Here is a 27695-nt window from a genome sequence, read left to right on the forward strand (position 1 = left end):
TTCATCCTGGCTTCAAACTGCCATCCTCAGATCTCAGCCTCCTGGACACAGTGCCTGCCACCCCCATGTACTTTGTATTTTATTTTTTCGGTTGGTCCTGGGTCTTGAACTTGGGGCCTGGGTGCTGTCCCTCACTCTTCAGCTCAAGGCTGGTGCTCTACCCCTTGAGCCACAGCACCACTTCTGGTGTTTCATTGGAGATCAGAGTCTTGTGGCCTTTCCTGCCCGGGGCTGGCTTTGAACTGCGATCCTCAGATCTCAGCCTCCTGAGTCGCTGGGGTGACAGGCGGGAGCCACGGCACCTTCCTCTCGTGCTTCCACGTGATCTCCCCGCAGGTGCCGGTGGATTTGGAAGCGTGTTCCACGGCACGGGCCGCCCCGTGGGGGGAGGGCGGACGGCCACCCCGGCCCATCGGTGGAGGGGAGGACGGGGCCTTGAACTTGCAGCCATCACCCAAAAACGAAGCGCAAACCCGGCCCTCGCCCATGGCCAGTGCCGGTGATGGACGCACAGGAAGCCTGGCGGGGCGGCCGGCCCGAGGGCGCGGTCCCGGGTGTCCGGGGCGGCCGCGAGCGGGGGAAGGACAGGGGGGCCGGGCAGTCCGGGGGCGGCCAGGCGCAGCCGGCGGGGCGGCCGGGGCGGGGCGGGCTCCAGTGCCCGGAGCCCCGCTTCCCGCGGGGGCGGCGGCGCTGACGTGGGCCGGAAGTCCCGGCTGGAGGTTGCACAACTTGTGGCGTCACCGGAGAGCTTGTCAATAAAGCCTTGGCTATCCTTTTCCTGGTATTTTTTGAGACTGGAGCCGGGCTCCGCGGGCTCCCCGAAGGCTGGCCTGTCCTCGGCCCCGGGGGCGCCGGCTGGCCGCTCCCCAGCTCCCGCGGCCCATCCTGAGACGAGCCACAGCGGCCCCGCCGCGCCTTGTTTGCATAACCACGCCCACTGCGCCCTACATCACCCGCTGGCCCCGCCTCCCACGTGCCATGCGGTGGCCGCGCCCCCTCCACGCCTTCGCCGCGACTCTCAACAGACGCCAAAAACGGAAGCCGCTGCGGGATCTCATAAATAATGCATCACGTCAGCGCCCGGCGGGGCGGGGCCGCAGCGCGCCGGGTCCCGTCAGGTCCTGAATAATACATGTGGAGGCGGAGCTTGGGAGGATGCGCGTGTGAAGGCGGAGCTCGTGCGCCCCGGCGGCTGCTTGTAGCTTCTATGAATATGCATGAAGGGGCAGTGACCAGGAACTTTACGTTACACGCAGGGGGCGTGGCCGGTCCTCACGTCATGAATAATACGGTGCGTCGGTGACCCACACGGCCGCGGCCGTTGGCTCTCAAGGTACTGGGGGCGTGGCCGAGCACGTTCATGAATAATGCAGCACGTCGGCGGGGCGGGGCCGGCGCGGCGCCGCTGGAGCCGGGAAGTGGGGGGCGGGGGAACGATGGTCGCAAGATGGCGGCGCTGAAGGAGGCTCGGAGCTACGGGCTGTCCTGCGGGAGGGTGAGCGACGGCAGCCGGGTGTCCGTGTTCCACGTGAAGCTCACCGACAGCGCCCTGAAGGCCTTCGAGAGCTACCGCGCCGGCCAGGTGAGCGGCGCGGGGTCCAGGGCGGCTGCGGGGCGCGGGCCCGCCGGCCTCGCGCGTCCCTGGCCGCGGCGCCCGGGCCGGGCAGCGCGGGCTGCGGGCTGCGGCTCGCGGGCTCCCCGCCCGGGCCGGCGGGCGGCGAAAGCGGGTTCCGCTCTCCTCCTCAGCCCCCGGGCCCCGCGGGGCGGCCGCGCCGAGCGGGGAGGCGCCCGGCCTCCGCGGGGCCCGGACCCTGGCGGCCGGGCCGGGCCGGGCCTCGCACCCGGCGGCCGGGGCGCCCCGCCGTCCGGCCGGCGCGGGGGGTTCGGGGCCCGGGGCTCGCCAGGAGGGCCGTCCGGGCCGGCTCCGTCCGGGGCGCGGCTCCTCCCCGCCCGGGCGACCCCTGCTCAGGCCCGGCCCTCGCTGCGCCCGGGCCGCCGCGGTGTCAGTCGGGGGCCGCGCGCCTGGACGCGGCTCGGAGGCTTCCCTTCCTCCGGACCCTCCCCCCGGGGACGTGCGGGTCGGCCGCCGGGCCGGGGCGCCCTCGGGGACCCTCGGTCTGAGGTGTGACTCGGGCACGGCTGGGCGGCGTGCGCGCGCGTGCGGCCGGGCTCCCCGTGCGGGGTCGCGGCACGGCGGGGGGGGGCACGGCGGGGGGCCGGGGGCCGGGCCGGGGTGGGCACGGCGGGGGTGGGCACGGCGGGGGGGCCGGGGGCCGGGCCGGGGTGGGCACGGCGGGGGGGCCGGGGGCCGGGCCGGGGTGGGCACGGCGGGGGGGGGGCACGGCGGGGAGGGCACGGCGGGGGGGGCACGGCGGGGAGGGCACGGCGGGGGGGGCCGGGGGCCGGGCCGGGGTTGGGCACGGCGGGGTGGGCACGGCGGGGCCGGGGGCCGGGCCGGGGGGGGCCGGGCCGGGCCGGGGTGGGCACGGCGGGGCCGGGGTGGGCACGGCGGCGGGGCCGGGGTGGGCACGGCGGGGCCGGGGTGGGCACGGCGGGGCCGGGCCGGGGTGGGCACGGTGGGGGGGGCCGGGCCGGGGTGGGCACGGCGGGGCCGGGGTGGGCACGGCGGGGTGGGCACGGCCGGGCCGGGGGGGGGCCGGGCCGGGCCGGGGTGGGCCCGGCGGGGCCGGGGTGGGCACAGCGGCGGGGCCGGGGGCCGGGCCGGGCGGGGGGGGGGGCCGGGCCGGGCCGGGGTGGGCACGGCGGGGCCGGGGTGGGCACGGCGGCGGTGCTGCACTGGGCCTGGTCCCGGGCCGGCCGGCAGGCGGCGGGTTGCGGACACTAACTCGGAAGGAATGTGGCTCTCTTCCTGCCCCGGACTTGTTTGGCCCCAGAGTTTCCCCGACGTGCGTCTTCTCTGCCGCCGCCGCCCGGAGTCGCGTCCTCCCCCTCCGCCCTGGCGGGCTGCTCCCCGCAGCCTTGGGCAACCTCCTTCCTGCCCTCCTCAGCCCTCCCCTTCGGACTGACCGGGACTGCGCTTTTCTTGGGTATGGGGGTTCTTGGTTTGTCCCAGGCGTGTCTCCCCCCCCAAGGAGAGCCGAGGCCCCTCCGGCCGTGTGTGGCGGAGGGTGGCAGGCGTTGCCCCGGGGCGGTTGTGACTCGTCCACTGTAAGCTGGGCTTTCCCAGAATGGGCTGGAATTCACGCTTGAGTCAGGGAAAGAAGTGGACTTGGTACCTGGTGGCCAAGCCCCACCCCGGCCTCCTTCCCCCAGCCCGGAAGGCCGTCTGGGCTGCCGGCGTCCCGTCCACCGCGTGCCATCATGCTGCTATTTTTGATTTCGGGTGTAGGTTACATCCCCACAGTAGGCTGGCGCTTCTTCCTGTGAGGGCAAAGGTAGCCACGGGCCGCTAAGCCCTGTGCCGTCCACATCCTAGCTGGGGTCAGGATGGCCAGGAGGGCTGGCTCCCAGAGCTGCTCTGTGGATGGCCTGGGGGAGTTGAAGTCTGGGGCCATCCAAAAACAATTTTTTTTAAGCTGATGGGGCACTAGGTGTCAGGTTGTCAGTTATATTGCCCTCCTAGGACAGTGGGGGCACTGAGTGGACAGCAGGGTAGTTTGGGGTCAGCTGAGCACGAGTGGCAGGAATGGCACCATGGAGCCCATTTTAAGGTGCTGGGGTTCAGGAAGGTGACCTGAAGAACTTGTAAAACTAGGTAAATGCCAGTCCCTGAGAGAACTTCACAGGCGCGTGCTCTATTCTCCGGGGTGTGGAAAGAGTTTTTGTTTTGTTTTGTTTGTGTGTGTGGTCTTGGGTGTTTTTTGGGGGGTGGGGAGTCATGGGGCTTGAACTCCAGGCCCAGGAGCTGTCCCTCAGCTCTTCAGCTCAAAGCGAGCACTATACCACTTGAGCCACAACGCCACTTCCGGTTTCCTGAGTGGCTGGTTTTGAACTGTGATTCTCAGATCTCAGCCTCCTGAGTAGCTAGGGTTACAGGCGTGAGCCACCAGCACCCTTTTTTTGGCGGGGGTGGGGTGGGGGGGGAATCTGGGGCTTGGGCCTAGGAACTGTCCTTCAGCTCTTTAGTTCAAGGCAAGTGCTCTACTACTTGAGCCACAGCACCACTTCGGGTTTTCTGAGTGGTTTATTGGAGATAAGAGTCTCTTGCCAGGCACGGTGGCTCACGCCTGTAATCCATTACTGAGGAGGCTGAGATCTGAGGATCATGGTTAAAAGCCAGTCCAGGCAGAAAAGTCCGTGAAACTCTTATCTCCAATTAGCCACCAGAAAACCAGAAGTGGTGCTGTGGCTTAAGCGGTAGAGCACTCTCCCCTTGAGCTGAAGAGCACAGGGACAGCAACCAATCCCAGAGTTCAAGCCCCACAACCCACCAAAAAAAAAAAAAAAAAAAGTCCCACGGACTTTCCTACCCTGAAAGGCCTTGAACTGTGATCCTCAGGTTTTAACCTCCTGAGTAGCTGGGATTACAGGTGTGAGCCACCAGTGCCCAGTGGTCCTGAGTATTAAACTGAAGGCCTGACTGCTGTCACTGAGCTTCATTCAAGGCTAGTGCTCTACCACTTGGGCCACAGCCCCACTAATGCCTTCCTGGTGGGTGACTGGAGAGAAGGCTCTCACAGGACTTCTGCTGCTTCAGATCATGACCTTCAGTCGATGGCCTCCTGAGCAGAGGCTTATTTAGGGGTGGCAGGAGCTGTGGGGGTTCTCTGGGCCTAGCACGGGGCTGGGGGTGGGGGTTGTTCTCTGGTGCCAGCACTGGGGCCGGCTGGCTAGGAGCTGCTCCACTTCTGTCCCACAAGTGTATGAAGTTTGAGCTGTCACTGTGTAGGCCCGGTGCCCAGCCAGGCAGAGGTGTAGCCACCCGCATGGCTGCGGATTGTCTGGCCCTCCTGGGCCTTGGAGTACTTTCTCTTCAGACACAGAGCCGCAGGTGGCAGGTGCCCATGCCTCTGATCCTAGCGGGAAGCTGGCCAGGGGCAGGCCGGCCTGGCCGCACAGCCCAAGCCTGTGGTACAGAGGCTGTTGGCTGTCTCTCTCTTTTGCTCCGTGGGTCATGTTTGCTGGGGAGAATCCCGGGACCCCCCCTTATGAGGAAGTGACCCCCACCTGGCCTCCACCCTGGGCTGTATTGCATCACTGGGGATTTGGAAGCAGGAGCGAGGCTTCTCCCTGGTGGAGAGCCACCTCTTGTCAGTGACAAGGCCCCTACAGGGTCCCAGCCTTCTGCAGGTGGCTCCTGGGCTTCCTGGGGTCCCGCTCCGGCTCTGCTGCTCTCTGCACATGGAGCCCCTGCCTTGGGTCCTCCTCCTGCCCTCGGCCCTGCGGCTGCCTGGAGGTCATCACTGGGGTTCGGGAGCCTGCGGCCAGGGTGCACTCACCTGCCTCAGTCAGCGCAGGCTGCCATGCGGGCTGGTCCCGCAGTGACGGCGGGGGGGGGGGGGGAGCGGGGAGCGGGATGTGGGGATGTGTGGCTAGAAGTCAGGAGACTCGTGAGATCAAACAGGGTGAAGCAGTGGTGAGGCGGCGTGGCACCCCGTGTCTGTCCAGGAGGTGGAGGTGAGCTCCGGTGGCTGGTGTGGGTGTGGGGACAGGACCAGGGGGGCAGACACAGCCCCGCGGAGCTGGGGGTAGGGCCGAGGGGAGCTGGGGAGCCGTCCAGAGGCCTGCGCTGCCCGGGCCTGCCGGGCCTGGCCGGAGCTGTGTCTGCTGCAGGTGGGTGGCTGTGTGGACCAGAGCCCACGCAGTGGCAGGAACCTTAATTTAGCCGTTCCCTCCCACACAAGGCCCTGGGAGCTGCTCGGGTCCCTCGCTGGGGGGCTCTGGTGCCCTGTGTTCCAGAGGGGCCGTCCTCGGTGAAGGTCCACTCCAGTGAGTGCTGCCGCCCGGGGCCGCTGCCAACCGGCCCCCTCCCGTCAGTGGGGGGGCTGACGAGGGCTGAGGTCAGGCGCTGTGCCGACAGGACCGTGGTCCCCTGGCAGGCTGACCCTGAGTGTAGGAGCGAACCAGCATTTCCTCCCCTCCGCCCGCGAGCGAGGAGAGGTGACAGGCACGTGCCTCTCCCTAGCCGCACACCCCGCGCCCTCCGGGGCAGCACTGCCCCAGCCCCACTGGGTGCTTCTCGGGCCGGGCCGGGAGGCCTTTGGGGACCCAGGCCTCCCTTCTTTGCAAGAACTGCTTGCTGGGGTGCGGGTCTGTGTCCACCTCTCCCCGCAGGATGGGGGAGTTCACCCAAGGCACAGCCTGGTGTGGGGGACCCGGCCCTGCCCTCCATGACCCCTGACCCGGCTTCCTGTGCCCTGGTGATGTGTGTAAACACCAGACAGCCGGCCCTGCTGACTCCTCACCTCCCAGCAGTCCTGATGTCACACCAGGATTGTGACATCGCCTGAGACCTGGCCACTGCTGAAGACAAGCCTGACCCCACCCCGCCCCCACGGCCCTGGGAGGGGCGCCAGACGCCAGGGAGCCGGGCCCTGGGCCCAGTGACCCGGGTCTGAGCCCCACACGGAGGCTGTCAGACCCAGCACCCTGCCCCAGGGACCTCCGGCGGCCACGAGTGGCAGACAGTCAGCCAGGTGGAGTTTGTGTGTGCATCATGAGTGTGGGGAGGGAGGGGTATGTTGAGGCTTGAACTTAGGGCTCCCCATCTCACTCGGCTTTATTCCTCTATAGAGGCACTCTATAGAGCCACACTCCACTCTTGGCTTTGGAGATGTGTCTCGTGGTCTTTCTGCCCCGATTGCTTTAAACCACAGTCTTCAGCCTCCTAAGTAGCTGAGGTTAGATATGAGCCACTGGGCCCAGCCGTTCTGTCAGTTTTCGGTTGGGAGCTACAAGCTGGTGTCCGCACAGGCCTGCCAACCTCTTGGTGCTCAGTTGTTTCCCAAGTGCCGTCTCTGCCAGGATCCCTGGCAACCTGTGCTGAGCCCTTTAAGCTGAACCTTCTGCCCGGTGGCTGAGCTCTGGCGCAGGCCCTTTGCAGGGACGGCAGGACCGCGCTCTAGCAGGGTGGCAGGCCTCTGTAAGAAATAAATGAATAAATTAGTGCTCGACCTGGGAGCTTTTTGTTCATTGGACATAGGAGTCTCATGAACTTTTCTGCTCGGGCTGGCTTCAAACCACGATCCTCAGATCTCAGCCTCCTGAACAGCTGGAATGACTGGCGTGAGCCATGGGGCCTGGCTGTGTAAGCTTGAGTCTTGAATAGCTGTTTTCCCTGCAGTGTGGACGGTAGGAAGCCCGTGGCCACTGCTCACCCTCCTGGGGCCCGCAGGGGGCCAGCTGTCCTGCTGTCCTCGCTGCCCACTGGCTGGAGTGCAGGAGGGGTCCCTGGGCTGCCTGGACGGGGAGGCCTCTGCCAAGAGCGTGTCCCAGGCGGGGCTGGTTTGTGGGCAGGGAGTCCCATACGGCTGGGGACAGGGACTGCAGAGGGGCGGGGTGGGCTCTGCTCTTTCCTGGACCTTGGGACGCGTTTGCATTGCTGCCTGCCTGCGTGGCGGTGGGGTGGGGGGTAGCTGCGGGCATGGCCCCCCGCGCGCGCTGTGGCTCTGTTGTCCTGAGTTGGTGGGGAGGGTGAGGCGGCCCTGGGGTGAGAAGGTCGGGCTGGGGCCCTGGGGAGAGGGGAGGCGTGTGCAGTTCTTACCGTGGCACCCTGCGGGCACCGTGCTAGGCGCCATGCGCTGCGTCTGCTGTGTTGGTTCTCGTGCGTGGGTTGGTGTGGTAGCCGCCACTGCCGCTGGAGCAGTTTTCGGGCCTGGCACGGGCGGCGGCCTCTCCTCCGGCTCCGGGAGCACTGTTTCACACACAGGGTGGTTGGGTGCCGGGGTCGAGTCCCTGAATCGCAGGCCCTGAGGACAGATGGCGCTGCTGGGCGGCTGTGTGTGCAGCCCGGGGGCCAGCGTCCCCGAACCCACCGCTGTGGCAGGGAGCCCCCCAGGGCCGTCCCACACGCCCTCTCAGTTGGGGGGCAGAGCTCCTGGTGTCAGCCAGTCCCGAGCACGTGGCGTTCCAGTGTGGCAAGGCCTGCGGTCAGCACTTGGGACGTGAGGAAGGATGATAGAAAGTTCAGGCAGTCTGGGCTGTGCTCTCCCGAAACAGCAACACACAGAACAGAGATCAAGAGCCTCCGCCCTGTGGACAGGAACGGCAGTCAGGTGCCGAAGCCACTGTGGAGACACACAGGACCTTCCATAAGGGAGCACAGGGTCCGGAGGCAGCCTCAGGCACTGACAGCACAGGCACTGACCACGTGCACACACTCCACTCGCCCACGCGGGGGCGCCAGGGCCAGCCTGGGGATGGATGTGCTGTGGTCCATCTTCCTTATGGAAACAACCACCCAGCTCCCAACCATGTGACGGCGATGGAGACGCCGTGCATCCTCCCCATGGGAACAACCACCCTGCTCCGTCTGTGTGACGGTGAGCCCAAGGACTGTGCCCACCGTCAGGTTGGCTGAGGGTGGTGTCCCCCTGCAGGGTGGTGGCTGTGTTGGTGGGTGCTGGTGCCCAGTGGTCACCTCTCTCCCCCCTTTATGATGTGGCATTTGGGGAGCAGCTTCCCAACATAGCCCGCAGGCCCCAGCACTGCTCACGCCCCCTCCACAGGCAGTGCAGGTGCCCTGCTCTGCCAGGGCAGCGGTGAGGAAGAGGGCGGGGGGCGGGGGACTGGCGACTGGCACTCATTGCGGGCGGCAGCTGCTTCTGACCCAGCTGGAACTTGGGTGGGTGGGCTGTGGCTGGCCGGAGGAGGGCAGCTTCTTCCGCCCCGCCTCACCTCTCCAGTGCCCTTGCCAGCAGTCCCCAGGTCCGGCGGGTTGGCCCTGACCTAGACTTGGATCTTGAGTCTTGGAAGTCCCAGTGACCCAGGCCCAGTGCCCTCCTGAGGCCAGGGCCTCCGGCTCTGTGGCCAGGGTGTGGCAGAGGCTCGGGAGGGCTTAGTCGCTGTCTGCGGGGCGGCTTCTGTTGATGGCTACACGTGGGCCCGCATCACCCAGGCCCGCGTCCATGCTTTCCTGTGGCTTATTAGCCTGTGGCTCCGGCTCAGGCCTGTGGTGGGAGGCCCCGCCCCACCCCGCCCCGGCAGGGTCATGGGGAGGTCAGGCAGTGACTCCTGGATGTGGGAGGTGGGCTGCACCCCAGGATGGCCCTAAGAGAGAGCAGGGTGTGTGGGTGGGCCCCAGGCGGAGAGCTGAGGGTGCCGGCTGCCCACCAGCCTCACATGCAGGGTGCTTGGTGACCTGGTCACTCAGCCCAGGGGCTCTTGCTTCTTGCTGGGGGGGGCGTGTTCAGAGTCCTGCGGCAGTGTGGCCGTCCCTGCCGGCAGTGTCTGTGCTGCCTGTCAGCCCAGGACGGCCTGCCGCTGCCCTTGCCTTCTGTCCCATGCGCTTCTGAAGTTACAGGTTGGGCACGGTGCCTCACTCAGGAGATGTGAGCATTGTGGTTCACAGCCAGCCTAGGTGGGTTCACGGCACCTGCAGCACTGCGGTGCTGGCCAGCCGCCCGCCCGCCCGCCCGCCTGCGCAGGAGGGCAGAGCAAGGCCCGAGGCCTGGGCTGTGAGCTGGGCACAGGCTGCGACCCAGCCCTCCGCATCCCCGCCACCGGTGGAGGACCACGGCAGGCCCCACGGCCTGCTCCTCCTGTGGCCTCTGGCCACCACAGACACCCTGCTTCCGCAGCTGAGCAGAGAAGAGCTGTTCCTGGACTGAACTTGTGGCCTGCAAAACCACCGTAATTGTAACAACCTCCGCTAGGTTGAGATGAAACTTCGGAGCTAGAAGTGAGGAGACATGGTGGTCTTAACTTTTTTTTATTGTTTGGTGCTGGTCCTGGGGCTTGAATTCAGGACTGGGCCGGTCCCTGCATTCCTCAAAGCCGGTGCTCGACCACTCAAACCATAGCTCCATTTCCAGCTTTTTTTTTCTTGGTCATGGGGCTTGAACTCGACCTGGGCGCTGTCCCTCAGCTCTTCAGCTACAGGCTGCATTCTACCACTGGAGCCACAGCACCACTTCTGGCTTTTTCTGCTTATGTGGTGCTGAGGAATCCAACCCAGGGGCTCATGCGTGTGAGGCAAGTGCGCTACCACTGAGCCACCTGCCTAGCCCTGACTTCCAGCTTTTTTATGGGTAATTGGAGAAAAGAGTCTCACAGGTGGGGGGGGGGTTCTGCCCAGGCCCAGAGTTCAAACCCCCAGACCGACCAAAAAAAAGTCACATACTTTTCCTGCCCAGGATAACTTTGAACTGCGATCCTCAGATCTCAGCCTCTTGAGCAGCTGGATGACGGGCGGGAGCCCTGGAGGCTGGGTCTGGAGAGCCAGTTCTTGTGCTAGCTGGTGGGCACGCAGCAGCCTCGGTGCCGTCCTGCCCCGCGTCCAGGTGGCTCTCAGGATGATGCTGGGTATGGTGTTTTTGTGGCCGGCCGGCAGGCAGCCCTGGGGGGCACAGCAGAGCCTCTCACCACAGCTGGGCCTGCCTGCTCGCTCCCTCCCTCCCTCCCTCCCTCCCTCCCTCCCTCCCTCCCTCCCTCCCCTCTGTGCCCTCCCTGCTCAGCTTTCCCTTGCACTGTCTGCTCTGTGTACAGACAAGGGTGACTCCGGTCACTTCAGGGAACAGCCCGTAGCAAGGACAGCCTAGGTACCAGCACAGGAAGGGGGCACGCATGGTGTCCCCCAAGCTGAGCAGAGGGGATCCCGCCCTGTCCATCTGTGGCCTCACTGACCATCCCCAGCCCCCGGGAGCTGCAGCCCTGGGACTCGTGGGAGCATGGAGCGAGGAACAGCCTGGGAATGGCAGGAGTGGCCTTGCCCGCTGGGCTGGTCCAGCACAGCCTCCAGTGCTGCCAGGCCCTGCTCCCTGGGTGTCTTCTCCACACTACACTTGGGCGGCTTGGGGTTCTCTGAGGAGTCACGGGGGGCTGCAAAGTCCTGGTGGCGAGGCACGCACTGCGGGCGGCCCCAGGCTGACGCGCCCTCCACGCACCCTCAGCGAGCTGCCTCTGGCTTGTCACTGGGAGCCCTGATCTGTCATCTCTGTTCAGCGGTGGGTGATAAGGCAGCCGAGGCTGCTGCTTCCCCTCAGCATCTGTCCCCTCGGCAGGCCAGGGGGTGTCTGAACCGGGCATGTCCCTCGGGGCTGGGAGCGGGCAGGTAAGGGAAGGCCAGTGAGGTGTTAGGAGGAGGCCTGGCCGGGCCGGCTGCAGAGCTATGCAGGAGGAAGCCTGTTGTGCTGCGGCCCCCAGGCTCCGGTACCTGCTGGCAGTGGTCATCCATGTTGGGGGACTGGGGTTTGTGGAGCAGGGCCATGGGGGTGCTGTGGAGTGAAGTCACTTGAGTTGTCAATGCACCTTCCCCTGCGTGCGCTACGCGGGGGGAGATGTCCTGGGGCCTCTGGGGCCCAAGCCTGGGCAGAGTGTCGGACCCCACGGGGGCCACCGTGGGCATGCTTGGCACGGTACAGCCCCAGAGCTTAGCTCTGTTCTGTGCCTGCTGACCCTGAGAAGCATGCAAGCTCATGGCAGGGTGGTCCCGCGGCCCTGGCTTGTGGTGTCCAGGTGGACACTGTCCTCAGACTGCTGCTCCCAGAGCTCTGGCTCTCAGCGGCCCCAGCCTCTGTCCACTCAGGTCCTGCCAGGAAGCTGCTGGCAGTCCCTGATGGGTCCCTCCCACCCCAGCCACCCTACTGCAAACAGGTGTTGCCAGGATCCTGGCATGTGTGCATGTGTGCAGCTCTCTGCCTCCTAACGTGGCAGGACAAACTTGAGAAAGCGCAGGCGCTCTCCTCCCCATGTCTGGAGGCCAGCTCGCGTAGCGGGGCCACAGGGCATGGGAGCCAGTGGGCAGCCTGGGCTCTTGGGTCGGCGGCTGCCTGTATCAGGCCATCTCTTCTGTCCCCACAGGTGTGTCTGGGTCAGAGTGTTTTCTGACATAATCCCAGATGTCTGTCCACCTTGCCTTTGGCCCGTCCACCGTGTGACGGGACACGTCAGTGAGCATGCTCGGCTTGCACGTCCTCCGGCTCGGGGTCACGGGGGCCTGCCCTCACCCCATTGCCTGGGCATGGGCCTCTGTGGTGCCTGAGCTCACGGCCTGCAGGCTTGTGGGGTCCCCTCCTGTGCCCCTCACGCTAGGCGGGGGTTGCAGGCCCGGCCCGACGGGCACCCGCGGGCTCTGCGCACTGCGCATGCCCGGGCCTCCGCCCCGCTCCCGAGGTCCAGGCTCCGGTCCTTGGCGGCCTCACCGCGGCACCGCAGGCCTGCGGCCACCTGCTGCCCCCGTGACAGGGCAGTTCGCTTCTCTTCCAGAGCGTTCTCTGCCCCTCGCCTCTCTTCATCCCCAGGTGCCCTTGGTGCCAAGGCCCGTCCCCCGCACCCCGTCTGGGGCGCCCGCGGCCCTGGCCTGCCGCGGGCTCTCCAGCTGACCTGCCGCGCGCCCGCCCCGAGGGCGCCGCCGCCCGCGGGCTCTCCGGCCTGTGGGCGCCATCTGAGTCGGGCATGCGCAGCTCTGCCCCCGTGCAGGCGGGGCGCACAGGCTGGAGAGCACGTAGGCAGGACGCGCAGGCTGGAGAGCACGTGGGCAGGGCGCGCAGGGGTCGCGCGCAGGACAGGCCGGAGAGCACGTGGGCAGGGCGCGCAGGGGTCGCGCGCAGGACAGGCCGGAGAGCACATGGGCAGGGCGCGCAGGGCAGGCCGGAGAGCACATGGGCAGGGCGCGCAGGGCAGGCCGGAGAGCACGTGGGCAGGGCGCGCAGGGCAGGCCGGAGAGCACGTGGGCAGGGTGCGCAGGGGTCGCGCGCAGGACAGGCCGGAGAGCACATGGGCAGGGCGCGCAGGGCAGGCCGGAGAGCACATGGGCTGGGCGCGCAGGGGTCGTGCGCAGGCCGGAGAGTACGTAGGCAGGGCGCGCAGGCCAGCGCCACGCCTCGTGGCTGGCCGGGCCCTGCGCGGGTCCCGGGCCCCGCGTGCCGGCCCTCGGACTCAGCGTCCTTTTGTGTACCGAGCCTGTTAACGGCCGGATGGTGTTGCTGGGCGCGCGCGCATGCGCCTTCGTGGTCCGCTGTCAGTGACCAGACCACGCACGCCTGTACGCAGGTGGCCGGCGCCTGTCCCGAGGTTCCACCCTGTGAGGCCGGAAGGCCGGTCCCTGGGGTCAGCTTCCTGCGGCCGGCCTTGGACGCGGCTGGGGCCCCATGCCGGCTTCCGGGGCGGGGCTCGGCTGGCCGGTGGCCGGCCACGGTGGGGCTTCCCGTGCCCCCGGCCTCAAGCGCAGTCCTTGGCTCCGTCTCCGCCGCCCCGCGCAGCTCGCCTGGCTCTGGGAATTCTGCGCCTCGGCGCGGAGGCCCGGTGCGCATGGGGACCCGGTGCGCCGAGGGCCCGGCCACCCTGGGGACCCGGTGTGCAGCTGCATGGAAAGTCCCCCGAGGGCCGCGCCTCCCAGCCAGGCGGGCGCCAGTGCCACTGCGCCGTTTTCATGTGCAACCACTGGGCCACGCCTCCAGCTCTGATCTTTTGCTGATTCACTGGAGGTAAAAATCCAGATTTGGAGCTGGGAAGGTGGCTCTGTGGTAGAGTGCTCCCCTCACACGCATGAGGCCCGGGTTCGATTCCTCAGCATCATGTAAGCAGAAAGAGCCGGAAGTGGTGTTGTAGCTCAAGGGGTAGAGCGCTGGCCTTGAGCTGAAGAGCTGAGGGACAGCGCCCAGGCCCAGAGTTCAAGCCCCACGACTGACAACAACCGACAGAAAAAAAATTGCAGATTCGATTGTTCAGGCGGGCTTTGAACCGCCATTTTCAGGTCTGATTTTCTTATTTTTTTTATTTTTTTTTTATTTTTTTTTTGTCGGTCGTGGGGCCTGAACTCTGGGCCTGGGTGCTGTCCCTCAGCTCTTCAGCTCAAGGCGAGCGCTCTACCACTTGAGCTACAGCACCACTTCCGGTTTTCTAGTGGTTTATTGGAGATAGGAGTCTCACGGTCTTTCCTGCCCGGGCTGGCTTTGAACCGCGATTCTCAGATCTCAGCCTCCTGAGTAGCTAGGATTACAGGCGTGAGCCACCGGCGCCCGGCCAGGTCTGATTTTCTTATCGACTGCCTATCTACTGGGCATGTGTGCACCCCCATATCGCAGGGCTCAGACAGGTGCTGTCTGGAAGAGGCTGGTGTCCTGGTAACTGACCAGGCTGTGCCCTGGGGTGACCCATGGGATACTGAGAAGTCGGCTTGAGGCCCATGTGGTAGTGGCGAGATATGGCCCCCCTTCCGAACATCCACGTTCTTCACTGCTACAGGCCAGGGCTCTGGCCGCAGTGTGCGGAGCTCTGACGCCTGCTCTGCTCTCCCAAGGCCATTGCACCTCTGCCCACTGTCTGCAGGGGTGGGGTGGGAAGGGCTGCCTGCGTTTCCGCCCACCCCTCTTCTCCACCTCCTGTAACACAGCTTCTGAGGGCATGGAGTGGGCTCCCAGCCCCCCAGAGTTTGGGCCTGCTCCCAGCCTCCCCCTGGGCTGCCTCAGTATTATTAACGCCCCAGCCATGTGTCCACCAAGTCACAGCCAGTGAATGATTTGTCTTCTGAGGCGGGTCTCTCATAATGAAATTTTCCATCTTGTGTTTTGTAGGACTCGGTGTCACTGCAGCCATCCATCCGATTTGAAGGAAGCCAAGGGGTGAGTGTTTGGGCTCTGAGTGTCCCAAAGCTGGCCACACTGGGGAGAGCCGAGCTCCCACAGCCCCTTAGGGGCCCTCTTGACATGACTGGTGCCCCCCAGGCTCCCATACCTCCAGGTTTGGGTGGGTCGGGGTCATAGGGACTCTGGAATGGGCTTCTTTCTGAATGAACATCTTACAGAATTGCCAGGAGTGGCCCGTGCTGGCAGGGCTCATGGCTCATTCCCTACCTTTCTTGGTTATGTTGGGGTATGTGTGTTGGTCCTGTGGTTTGAACTCAGGGCCTGGGTGTTGTTCCTGAGCCTCTCTGTGTTCAAAGCTAGTGCTCTAACAACTTGAGCCTCAGAACTACTTTTTTTCAGTAGTTTGTTGGAGATAAAGAGTCTCACAGACTTCCCTGCCTAGGGCTGGCTTTGAACCATATCCTCGGATCTCAGCCTCTTGAGTAGCTAGGATTACAGGCATGAGCCACCAGCACCCAGCTTGGTTGGTTTTTGTTGTTGATTTTTGGTTGGTCATGGGGCTTGAACCTGGGACTCGGCACTGTTCCTCAGCTCTTCAGCTCAAGGCTAGCACTCTATCACTTGAGCCACAGCACCACCTCTGGTTGTCTAGTGGTTTATGGAAAATACGAGGCTTATGGACTTTCCTGCCTAGGGCTGGCTTTGAACCATATCCTCGGATCTCAGCCTCTGAGTATCTAGGATTACAGGCGTGTTTACTTGAAGTTGTTGGTGAGCTGTCAGTCCCTGCCAACAGCCTAGTGAGGGCCACCCCAATCCCTGAGCCCGGGGGACTGCTGGCTGGGGTCTTCAGGAAGAACATCCACACAGAAGAGGCTCCATGTAAGCCGGCGCCGGTGGCTCACGCCTGTCATTCTAGCTACTCAGGAGGCTGAGATCTGAGGATCGAGGTTCAAAGCCAACTCAGGCAGGAAAGTCCGTGAGACTCTTACCTCCAATAAAACCACTAGAAAACCGGAAGTAGTAGCACTGTGGCTCAAGTGGTAGAGCGCTGCCTTGAGCTGAAGAGCTGAGGGACAGCACCCAGGCCCAGAGTTCAAGCCCTATGGCTGACCAAAAAAAAAAAAAAAGGCTCCATGTAGCATGTTTTTACCCCCTCTCCGGGGTCACCCAGCCCTCTGGGATCCTCAAGGAGTCCTCAGGAGCCTCAGACCAAGCAAGGTCATTTCTACCTGTGGGCTGCAGCCAGGTGGGGTGGGCTGCCTGCACGCTTGTGGCCACCAAGGAGGTCGTCCTGATGATCGCCCAATCTCATCCTTAGGTGATGAGATTGTTCCTGTGTGTCAGCCTGGCCCAGCCCCATGGCGCCCCCTGGTGGCCGGCAACCATGTTGCCTGGCTGTGCCACAGCCCTGACCCGGAGCGTAGTGTTGAGCATTGTGTCGATGCTGTGTCTTGATGTGGAGCCGGAGACCCACGTCCCCACTGTTGGTCCAGTTGCTGGTGACAGGCACTGAGCTGGGAGCACTTCGCCAGGCCTCTCACCTCTCCTGAGCACACTGGTGCCTAGAAAGCTGGGTAGGGTGTGTGGCTGCTGCGCTAGCCCGTTCTCTGGGAGCTGGGAGCCAGCCTAGTCTCTCGGGTACCAGGAGGTCTGCGAAGTCACCCGGCCACCAGCACCCTGGGCTCAGTCACTCAGGGCCCACGCGGGTACGGTGGTTCTCACGACCGCTGGCCTTCTCGTGTAAGGTTGGCAGAGTAGAGGGCAGCCACGCTGGGCGGGCCAGGCAGGCACAGGCCGAGGGCCTTCAACCACCGCAGGTTCCGGGTGCTGCCCACAGCCAGCTACGCCCCACACCCCACAGGCAGGTGGGCACTGGTGTGCACACAGCTTGTGGGGGTCACACCACAGCTTCTGGCCCAAGTGTGGGCTCTGTCTCAGCAGCCGGCTGCGAGGCTCGGCTTCCTCATCTGCGTGCTCACAGCCCGGTGCTGGCTGCCACCCGCGGCAGTGCTGAGATCCAGCAGTGCGGACCACCGAGGGAGAGAATCAGCACACCCGGTGTTCCTGTGCCCATCACCGAACCACGCCACCCCTGCCGCTGTGTCCCTTCCAGAGCATTCCACCCCTAGAGAGAAGCCCTGCCTGCAGCATCCACCCTGTGCCCACAGGCCCTCTCCTGCTAGGGACTGCGCTGTAGGCAGTGGTGTCAAACATGGACACCATGTCCATGGTGGACACCACGGACATCACAGCCCCTCTGCTCGGTTATCCGGTGCTTGCCGGTCCTCCACAGAGTGGCCGCCCAGGCCTCTCTTCACCTCCTCAGCTCTGGTTTACACTTGCTAGGCAGGCACTGCCACTTGAGCCATACCCCTCGTCTTTTATGCTTGAGTTGTGGTGTTTGTTTTTTTTTGTTGGTCATGGGGCTTGAAGTCTGGTCCTGGCACTGTCCCTCAGCTCTTCAGCTCAAGGCTAGTGCTCTACCACTTGAGCCACAGCGCCACTTCTGGTTTTCTGGTAGTTAACTGGAGATTAGAGTCTCCCGAACTTTCCTGCCTGGGCTGGCTTTGAAGCAAGATCCTCAAATCTCAGCCTCCTGAGTAGCTAGGATGATAGGCGTGAGCCACCAGTGCCCAACTCCTTTCTCTTTTTCATTTCTTTTTATTATTATTATCTTGGGGGGCTTTTTTTGGGGGGGTCCAGTCATGGGGCCTGAACTCTGGGCCTGCGCGCTGTCCCTCAGCTCTTCATCTAGCACTCTACCACTTGAGCCACAGCACCACTTCTGACTTTTGGTGCTGAGGAATCAAACCCAGGGCCTCATGCATGCAAGGCAAGTGCTGTACCTCTGAGCCAATTTCCCAGCCCCTTTCTCTTTTTAAGTGTTGGTCCTAGGGCTTAAGCTTCAAGCCTGGGCACTCACTATTCCTGAGTTTTTTTTGTTTTTTCCTTAAGGCTAGCATTCTATCGATTGAGCCACAGCTCCACTTCCAGCTTTTTTGTAGTTCATTGGAGATAAGAGTCTCATGAAGCTGGGCACCGGTGGCTCATACCTGTAATCCTAGCTATTCAGGAGGCTGAGATCTGAGGATTGCAGTTCAAAGCCAGCCCGGGCAGGAGAGTCTGTGAGACTTTTTTCTTTTTTGTGGGTCCGGTTGCGAGGCCTAAACTCTGGGCCTGGGCACTGTCCCTCAGCTCTTCAGCTCAAGGCTAGCGCTCTACCACTTGAGCCACAGCGCCACTTCCGGCTTTTTTCTTTTTGCTTATGTGGTGCTGAGGAATCGAACCCAAGGCCTCAGGCATGCAAGGCAAGCGCTCTACCACTGAGCTACCTTCCCAGCCACTCTGTGAGACTCTTGTCTCTAGTGAACCACCAAAAACCGTAAGTGGCACTGTGGCTCAAGTGGTAGAGCACTAGCCTTGAGCTGAAGAGCTGAGGGACAGCACCCAGGCCCAGAGTTCAAGCCCCATGACCAACCCCAAAAAGTAGGAGTCTTGGGGCTGGGAAAGTGGCTCAGTGGTAGAGCGCTTGCCTTGCATGCATGAGGCCTGGGTTCGATTCCTCAGTACCACATAAGCACAAAAAGCTGGCCGGGCGCCGGTGGCTCATGCCTGTAATCCTAGCTACTCAGGAGGCTGAGATCTGAGGATTGCGGTTCAAAGCCAGCCCGGGCAGGAGAGACCGTGAGACTCCTATCTCCAATAAACCACCAGAAAACTGGAAGTGGCGATGTAGCTCAAGTGGTAGAGTGCTCGCCTTGAGCTGAAGAGCTGAGGGACAGCGCCCAGGCCCAGAGTTCAAGCCCCCACGACTGACAAAAAAAAAAAAAAAAAAGCTGGAAGTAATTCTGTGGCTCAAGTGGCAGAGCGCTAGCCTTGAGCTGAAGAGCTGAGGGACAGCGCCCAGGCTGAGTTCCAACCCCACAATTTGCAAAAAGACAACAAAAAAGCAAAAAAAAAAAAAAAGTCTCATGAGCTTTCCTGTGTGAGCTGGTGTTGAACTGCAATCCTCAGATCTCAGCCTTCTGAGTAGCTGGAATAACTGAAGGTGTGAGCTGTGGGTGCCCAGCACTTTAGATGTTTTGTTTATTTGGTCAGTCATGGGGCGTGAACTCAGGGCCTGGGCGCTGTCCCTCAGCTCTTCAGCTCAAGGCGAGCACTCTACTGCTTGAGCTACAGCGCCACTTCTGGCTTTTTCTGCTTCTGTGGTGCTGAGGAATTGAACGCAGGGCCTCATTCATGCGAGGCAAGCACTCTACCCCTGAGCCACCCTCCTAGCCCCCTTCAGGTGTTTTCTGTTAGGGTCCACACAGAGGCGGGGCTAGCCGAGAACGGGGCTGGTGGACACTTTAGCCCTGATCGTCCTTTGCATGTCTACCTGTCAGGTGCGCGGAAGCGCCGCGCTCCTCCTGTGACAAGCTGAGCAGAGCAGATTTTCCTAACCCTCGCTCCTTTCCAGGAAGGGCCACAAGTCCAAGCGGGGGGGGTGGGGGGGAGCCGCTGTTGGCCTTGCCCGCAGCGGGTGAGACTGGACACAGGGAGCCTTGAGTGCCGGAGCGTGGGCCGCAGAGCCCTGCCGGCGCCTGACTCCTGGGGCCCGAGGGGAGGGGCACGTGCAGCTCCGGGCACAACTTGGTTGTTGGCCTCTGTCTTGGCCGGGACTCAGGCTGCCCCATGTCCCCACCACACTCCACTCTCCGGAGCCTTCAGTCCACGTCACCCACTGCTGTCCTACCCAGAGGGACACACAGAAGGGCCGGTGGCCACTTCCCCTACGGCAGAGCGCGGCTCCTCTGTGCCAGGCAGTGGCCCACGGCCCTGTTTTGGCCAGTGTGGGCACTGAGGACCCGCTGGCTCTGGAGGAGCAGCTGCCCACGTGGAGAGAGGCCTGGCAGCTGGGGAGCGCTTCCCAGCCCCGGGGGCTGCCCTGTGCAGCGCGCCTTCCTGTCAGCTGTCCACGGCCACCCAAGGGGCCCCGGGTCAGGTGACACTGAGCCTGCGCTACCGAGCGAGACCCTGGCTTGGCCTCGGGGTACCCGGGAGGGGGGAGACAGCGCTGTGCCCATTATTGAGGCATGGGACCCCTCTTCTCCAGCACATCTGTGTGCCCCAGCCCGACTGCCCCGAGGAGCTGCGCACCTTCTCCTTCTACCTCTCCAACATCGGCCGCGACAGCCCCCAGGGCAGCTTTGACTGCATCCAGCAGTACGTCTCCAGGTGAGCCGGCCGCTGCCCCCCCTCCTGGCGCCCTCCCCTTCCACCCCCCTGCCCTTCCCAACCCCCTCCCCGCCTAACTCCCCCGCCCCCACAGCCATGGCGACGTCCACCTGGACTGCCTGGGCAGCATCCAGGACAAGGTCACGGTGTGCGCCACCGACGACTCCTACCAGAAGGCGCGGCAGAGCCTGGCCCAGGCAGAGGAGGAGACGCGCAGTCGGGCCGCCATCGTCATCAAGGCTGGAGGCCGCTACCTGGGTGAGCAGCGGGCCGGGTGCCGGTGGGGGGCCTGGTGAGCCTCCTCCCGCCGGGCTCGGCCCGGGCCTGTCGAGGCGGGGCCTGGGACTGTGCCTGTGGCCCTGAGCAGGCTGGCCTCGCGACCCGGCTGGTGAGTGTTGGTTGGCAGGTGCGCCGAATCCCACGCCACCACACAAGCCAGCGCCTGTGGTGGCCAAGCTCCCCTTCCCAGGGTAGCGCCTGCCGCACCGCGCTGTGCCTGAGCCGCAGCCTGGGGTCCCAGCACGTCCACAGGCCGGCTTCGGAGGCTCCCCACACTCGGGGCAGTGTGTCGAGGTTCGCTCGCGTGAGCTGCCCCTGCGAGCGGGCCGCGGGCTGCTTGTGCGCCTGGTATGTGCCAGGCGCCACACCGGCCCCCCCTGACGCCCAGGTCTCCTTGTAGGCAAGAAAGTCCAGTTTCGGAAACCAGCCCCAGGGGCGACAGACAATGTGCCCTCCCGGAAACGGGCCACTCCCATCAACCCGGCCAGCGCCCTCCGCAGGGGCGGGGCCGGTGGCGTGGCACAGAGGCCCTTCCGGGACCGCGTGGTGCACCTGCTGGCCCTGAGGCCCTACCGCAAGGCCGAGCTGCTGCTGCGGCTGCAGAAGGACGGGCTGGCGCCGGCGGACAAGGAGGCACTGGATGGCCTGCTGCAGCAGGTGCGCGCCAGGCGGGCGGGCCCCTGGGCACCCTCGGGTCTGCCGTGGGGCAGCTCCCGCCCTCCCCAGGACTGCCCGCCCCTCCCCAGCACCCTCCCAAGGCTGTCCTGGGCAAAGGGGCTGCCAAAACCCCAAAGACCTCCGCAGATGCTGCTTCCTAATGTAATTTGGAATGGTCTTGGAGGTTACAGGGCCTGCATGGGAGACGGACCCGGGGTCTCGGCCGGCAGGGACAGGCACAGAGTTGGCAGCTGAGGTGGTGCCCGCCAGCCGCCGGCGCCATGTGCCCGCGGGCACGGCTGCTTTGGAATGCGGTCCGCCCTGCACTCCTGTGGGCGTTCGGTCTCCCCCACCGTGCCCCTGGGGGTTGGGGACGTTGGTGGTTGTTCTCTGACTAGACCCTAGGACCACAAAGGCTACCGCCGGGCCCCATTCGGCTCCCTGACACACGTGTGCACAGTCCCTGCTCCGCCTGCGCACACGGACACACGCAGCACGCAGCTCGGAGGCCGTGTGGTGACAGGCCGCCTCTCCTCAAAGCCTGTGCGGGCCAAGGCTGACTCAGCCCACACGCAGGCCCCGAGAGCACATGACAGCGCACGCGTGCCCGCAGCATGGCCCCGGGAAGTGGGCAGCCTGGGTCACGCCTGCCCTCGCCCTCTGGCACTCACCCAGCTCTGCTCCCGCCTGGCGTCTGGGTGCTGTCCCCTGACCCGGCCCTGCCTTGCAGGTGGCCAATGTGAGCGCCAGGGACGGCACATGCACGCTGAGGGACTGTGTGTACAAGGACGTGCAGAAGGACTGGCCCGGCTACTCGGAAGGGGACCAGCAGCTGCTGAAGCGGGTGCTTGTCCGGTAAGGCCCCCGGGACCCATCGTGGTCCCCGCCCCCCACCCCTGGGCTCTGAGGGGGGCGTCCCCTGCAAACAAGCACACGCCCTCAACCTCTCCCCCTAGTGGGTGAATGAGGTCTGAGGCTCCCGGCGACCCAGAAGTGACTCTTGAGGACCAGAGCTGTGCTCTGTGGCGTGTTTGGTGGTGTTTGGTGTCCGCGCTGGGGCTTTACCTCGGGCCTTGTTCTCTTGCTTGGCTTTTGCATCCAAGGCTTGCACTCTAGCTCTTGGTCCACAGTTTTCCTTCAGACTTTTTTTTTTTTGCCAGCCTTAGGATTTGAACTCAGGGCCTGGGCACTGTCCCTGGGTGGCTTAGTACTCTACCACTTGAGCCACAGCGCAGCTCTGGCCTTCTCTGGGCATGGGGGTCGGGGCCCTGTGGCTGGCTGGGCCTAGGAGAACCCCACCCGGCTGTGTGCAGGCCGCACAGGCTGGCCTGACGCTTGGCCCCGGCGTAAGCGCCGCACCTTCTGGTCTGGTAGAGCTGTCAGGAGGAGATGACCTTCCTGGTCCTGCTGTGCCCTGGGACCCCCCCCCCCCCCGCCAGCCTGTTCCCCCCCCCCCGCTCTCCTCCCCCCACCCACGCGCGCCTTGCTCCACGCAGACCTCAGGGCGCTTCTGACACTGTCTCTCTTCTGCTAGGAAATTGTGCCAGCCTCAGACCACGGGCAGCATGCCTGGGGAGGCCCCTGCCTCCAGCCCACCCCGAGACCCGAGCAGCGCCTCACCCCCACAGGTACCCCGCAGGGAGTGGGGGGGAGAGGCCAGCCAGGGACGGGCCACCGCGGAGCCTCACTCAGACTCCTGCACCCCTGTAGGCCCGAGGGCCCTGCCTGGCGCCACACCGCGTGTCCGGAGGGGAGGGGCTGGGTGCCACGGCCAGGTTAAGTCAGGCCAGGATGCACAGGCGTGTGCGCGGGGGCCCAGCCTCTAAGGGTGTGTCCGTCCCCCGCAGAAGCGGCCACAGCCCCCGGACTTCATCGACCCCCTGGTCAGCAAGAAGCCCAGGATCTCGCACTTGGCGCAGAGAGCGCAGCCCGCCCTCAACGGGAGGCCGGGGGCGTCTGATGGTCGTGAGGCTCTGCCGCCCGCCCCCGCCGAAGGCCCGGCCACTGGCGTGCCCCCGCCCCCGCCCCCGCCCCCGCGGGCCCACGACCCCCTGGCCGACCTGAGCAACGCCCTGGGCCACAGTGGTCAGGAGTGCAGGCGGCCGCAGGCGGCCCCGGCCCCCGGCCCGCACCCCGGGCTGCCCCTGCTGACGGACTCGGCCCAGCCCGGCCGGCCCCACGGGGGCCCCCACAGCAAGGTCAAGAAGAAGGCCAAGAAACACAAAGACAAGGATAGGACCCCCGAGGACAGGCGCCGAGCCCCGCAGCCTACGCCCACCCCACTCACGGCGCCCTCCAACACCCCTGGTAGGTGTACACACAGCCAGGGCGCCCAGCCTGCCCAGAGAGCCTCCGGAGAGTCAGCCGCCGTCCGTGGCCCCCAGCGGCCTATTCAGGACCAGGGTGTTGGGGGGCCAGGGTGAAGGGACCCCTGTGGGGCCCCGTCTCGCCCTGGCAGCAGCGTGTTTAGTGCTGGCCACCAGAGGGCGCTCCGCCCTGCGCGGCCGCTGCATGTCTTCAGACTCCAAGCTGGCTACAGGTGCAGTGGTGTCTTTAATGCGGCTGGAAAGATGGGGTGCAGGGCCCCTCACCTGGGGAGGCTCATGGAGAAGCCAAGGGGGACAGGACTGAGAAGGGATGCAGGCGTGGCTCTGTGCTGCCGTCCACACAGCCACCCGTGTACCTGCCGGCCCCGGTGGGAGGCGGCCCTGGCCCGGCCACGGGGCTCCCGCTGCGGGAGGCGGGCTGCGGCCGCCCCGGGGCTGGTGGCTCAGAGCCCGCCACCGGGGCAGCCTCTGGGTCTGAGCCCCACGGCGGAGTGCAGGCTTCTCCTCAGAGCCAAGGGGCCGGGGAGGGTGCCCCCGCCCATGGGGATGAGCCTGAGAGCAGGGCAGCGCGGGGCTGCGTCCCTGTGAGCCCAGCCCGGAGAGGCGCAGGCAGCAGGGCTTTAAGCTCCAGGCTGGCCTGGGCTGCACAGCAAGGTCCCATGTCAAAATGACGTGAGCTGGGAGGGTTGGCCCCCAGGGCCTCGGCCCCTCCGCCATGGAGCAGCTCAGCGCCCCCACTGACCAATGCCACCCCGGCCTCTGCCACCCCATCCACGCCCCAGCTCTGCCCGAGGACTGGCGCCGCCCAGGGCCACTGGCCTAGACAGCCGCCTGCCCAGAGGTGCCCGTGTCCCCGTCCTGCGCGGCACAGCCCCAGCAACCTAGGTCTCAAACTGGCTCATGTGTCTGTGCATACATGTGCGCACGTGTGTGTACATGTGTGCACGTGTGTGCAGCTACAACCTTTACCACACGGCCAGTGGAGACATGGGCTGAGCCATTGGCCCTGGGTGTGCCCACACCCGCTGTGGCCCCGGGGTGAGCAGGGTGCCCACACCCACACCCGCTGTGGCCCCGGGGTGAGCAGGGTGCCCACACCCACACCCGCTGTGGCCCCGGGGTGAGCAGGGTGCCCACACCCACACCCGCTGTGGCCCCGGGGTGAGCGGGCCGCCCACACCCGCTGTGGCCCCGGGGTGAGCAGGGTGCCCACACCCACACCCGCTGTGGTCTGGGGTGAGTGGGCCGTCCACACCCACACGCGCTGTGGTCTGGGGTGAGTGGGCCGCCCACACCCACACCCGCTGTGGTCTGGGGTGATTGGGCCGCCCACACCCACACCCGCTGTGGTCCGGGGTGAGCAGGGTGCCCACACCCACACCCGCCGTGGCCCCGGGGTGAGCAGGGTGCCCACACCCACACCCGCCGTGGCCCCGGGGTGAGCAGGGTGCCCACACCCACACCCGCTGTGGCCCCGGGGTGAGCAGGGTGCCCACACCCACACCCGCCGTGGCCCCGGGGTGAGCAGGGTGCCCACACCCACACCCGCCGTGGTCCCGGGGTGAGCAGGGTGCCCACACCCGCTGTGGTCCGGGGTGAGCAGGGTGCCCACACCCACACCTGCTGTGGCCCCGGGGTGAGCAGGGTGCCCACACCCACACCCGCCGTGGTCCCGGGGTGAGCAGGGTGCCCACACCCGCTGTGGTCCGGGGTGAGCAGGGTGCCCACACCCACACCCGCCGTGGTCCCGGGGTGAGCAGGGTGCCCACACCCACACCCGCCGTGGCCCCGGGGTGAGCAGGGTGCCCACACCCACACCCGCCGTGGTCCCGGGGTGAGCAGGGTGCCCACACCCGCTGTGGTCCGGGGTGAGCAGGGTGCCCACACCCACACCTGCTGTGGCCCCGGGGTGAGCAGGGTGCCCACACCCACACCCGCCGTGGTCCCGGGGTGAGCAGGGTGCCCACACCCGCTGTGGTCCGGGGTGAGCAGGGTGCCCACACCCACACCCGCCGTGGCCCCGGGCTGAGCAGGGTGCCCACACCCACACCCGCCGTGGCCCCGGGGTGAGCAGGGTGCCCACACCCGCTGTGGTCCGGGGTGAGCAGGGTGCCCACACCCACACCCGCCGTGGCCCCGGGGTGAGCAGGGTGCCCACACCCACACCCGCCGTGGCCCCGGGGTGAGCAGGGTGCCCACACCCACACCCGCCGTGGCCCCGGGGTGAGCAGGGTGCCCACACCCACACCCGCCGTGGCCCCGGGGTGAGCAGGGTGCCCACACCCACACCCGCCGTGGCCCCGGGGAGGCAGGGCTGAGTCAGTGCTTCCTGCAGGTGTGAACGGAGATGTCAGCAGTGCCGATGTCCCCGTGCCCACCACGGACACGCCCGACTACTTGCTGTGAGTATGGGCGCCGGTGGAGGATGGCCAGGCTGGCACGGGATGGCCAGCATCGAGCCGGGGCTTCTCTGCACAGGAAGTACGCCGCCATCTCCTCCTCGGAGCAGCGCCAGAGCTACAAGAACGACTTCAACGCCGAGTACAGCGAGTACCGCGACCTGCACGCCCGCATCGAGCAGATCACACGCCGCTTCACGCAGCTCGACGCCCAGCTGCGCCAGCTGGCCCAGGGCTCTGAGGAGTACGAGGTGGGCAGGGGGCGGGCCAGGCTCTCGTCCCCTGCAGGCCGGGTGCATCTGCAGACAGCTCAGCTCCGCCAGCACCCCGGGGTGGGGTGTGGTGGGGCGGGGCGGCGCTGTTTGGTGGCCCTTCCTAAAACAGGATGGAAAGCACCAGAGGGAGCTGCCCGGCCTGTGGACTTGGTGCCCTTGGATGGGAAAATGCCCACACACGCCAGGGTAGGGCCGGGCCAGGCCCGGCCTCTGCGTTCACACACAGCACGGGGCTGTGCCAGGACGGAGCTGGCGCCGGGCCCTGGAGTCGGGGCCTTCACCCACTAACCCTGCAGGCCCCAGAGTCCCTGGCATGGTAGACGTGCTCAGCTCTCCAGGCTGGCCTCCTCCGGGTCACACCTGTGTCCCCTGCCCTAGGTGCCCCTCCCCTGGGCACGCCAGCTCCTCCCCGGGGGGGAGGGAGGGGGTAGCGTCAACTTGCTTCTCCTCCTGTTTCCGCAGACCACTCGGGGACAGATTTTACAGGAATATCGGAAAATCAAGAAGGTGAGTGTTGGGGTGCCGGGAGTGGGGAGGCCGCCCCTGGCCCCAGCGCGCTGGCCACCGCGAGGGTTCCGGACTCCCTTCTCCAAGTTGGCTCGGGCCTGCGGTCCCCAGCACGGCCGGAGCCTGAGGCGGAAGGGCCGTGGGTGACGCCGGCCACTGTCCGCAGACCAACACCAACTACAGCCAGGAGAAGCGGCGCTGCGAGTACCTGCACAGCAAGCTGGCCCACATCAAGCAGCTCATTGCCCAGTACGACCGGCGCCAGCTGCAGCCCTGGCCCTAGCCTGGCCTGCTCCCGCCCAGACTGGCCGCTGCCTTTTCTAGTTTTCTACCAAGTCAGCCACTTTGAGCTGCTGCGAAAGAGACTCCAGTCTATTTTTGTACAAAAGAGAACACAAAATCTTTTCTAAACCTGTGCCTCCGTCCTTGGATGCCCAGGTCCGGTGCCGCCGGCCCTTCTGCAGTGTTACGGCCTTGGTCCTGACCCGGGGCCCGGCGGGCCCAGCTGCAGCCCCGGGCCCGCAGCCGGATCTGCCGTGCGGGGCCTCGGCCGCGGGTGACACGGGAGACTGTGGGCCTCACCCCCAGCTCCTGCCCGCTTCACATTGGCCGGGCCGCGGTCTCCCTTCTGCTGCCCCGGTTCTGCCCCTCTGTCCACACGTGGGTCAGCGCCATCCCATGGAGTCACCCAGGCCTTGCTCTCAGGGCCCCGGGGTGGGGTCTTGCCTGCCCTCTCTGGGGTGCAGGCTCCGCAACACCCCAGTTGCTGCTTTGTTGCTGTGCCTATTCCCCATGTGTGTGAGTGTGCGTGTGTGCGCGTGTGTGTATGGACCCTCCCTGAGCGCGGTTGGGAGCGTGTCCTGCTCAGGGCCCAGCTGGGACAGGAATGCGGAGGGTCACACAGGCCGGGCCGCAGCCAGGGGAGGCCCGGCAGATGTGAGCGGCGCTGTTTCTGTAACCCGCGGGTGGCCCTGTGCCTTCCAGAGAGTGGGGGAGGCTTCCTCTCCATCTGGCCACGCAGCTGGGAAGTTGTGCAGGCCCCCCTCTGCGGGACCGGCTTGTTGGCCGAGAGCCAGGGCACCCCCACCGGGTTCTCCATTGTCTGTCTCCTGTCATGTCTGTCCGTCCACCGGTGACGCCAGCCGGTTCTGCTCTAACTTATTTAGACTGTGGAGAACCCCCTTTGAGCCATGACGCCGGGATCCAGAGCCTTCACTTTGCCAAATGTTACGGTGGAGTGCCGCGGGCACCGTCGCTTTCCAGGGTTTCTCTAAAGATCAGCTCCAATAAACCGCCTGGACGCAGCACTGCTCGCGTGTACCTGCGTGTCTGCCTGCGTGTCCGCCTGCATGGGGCTGGGTGTCTGGGCATCAGAGCCGGGCACAC

At 65.6% G+C, this 27695-nt stretch overlaps 1 protein-coding gene across 1 annotated transcript; it reads left to right on the plus strand.

Moving 5' to 3' along the window:
* The first annotated feature begins 1435 nt into the window (after nucleotides 1-1435).
* Nucleotides 1436-27619, plus strand: Ell (elongation factor for RNA polymerase II). The gene is made up of 12 exons (XM_070007932.1): nucleotides 1436-1582; nucleotides 14634-14681; nucleotides 19744-19865; nucleotides 19960-20123; nucleotides 20545-20801; nucleotides 21532-21656; nucleotides 22336-22429; nucleotides 22649-23108; nucleotides 25464-25530; nucleotides 25607-25778; nucleotides 26265-26309; nucleotides 26476-27619. The coding sequence occupies exons 1-12, from the start codon at nucleotides 1448-1450 to the stop codon at nucleotides 26590-26592; spliced, it is 1806 nt and encodes a 601-aa protein (XP_069864033.1). The 5' UTR covers nucleotides 1436-1447; the 3' UTR covers nucleotides 26593-27619.
* The last annotated feature ends 76 nt before the right edge of the window (nucleotides 27620-27695 follow it).

The sequence above is a fragment of the Dipodomys merriami genome, unplaced genomic scaffold (assembly GCF_024711535.1).
Source record: "Dipodomys merriami isolate MVZ:Mamm:240054 unplaced genomic scaffold, mDipMer1.0.p SCAF_70, whole genome shotgun sequence".
In the NCBI taxonomy this organism is placed as follows: Eukaryota; Metazoa; Chordata; class Mammalia; order Rodentia; family Heteromyidae; genus Dipodomys; species Dipodomys merriami.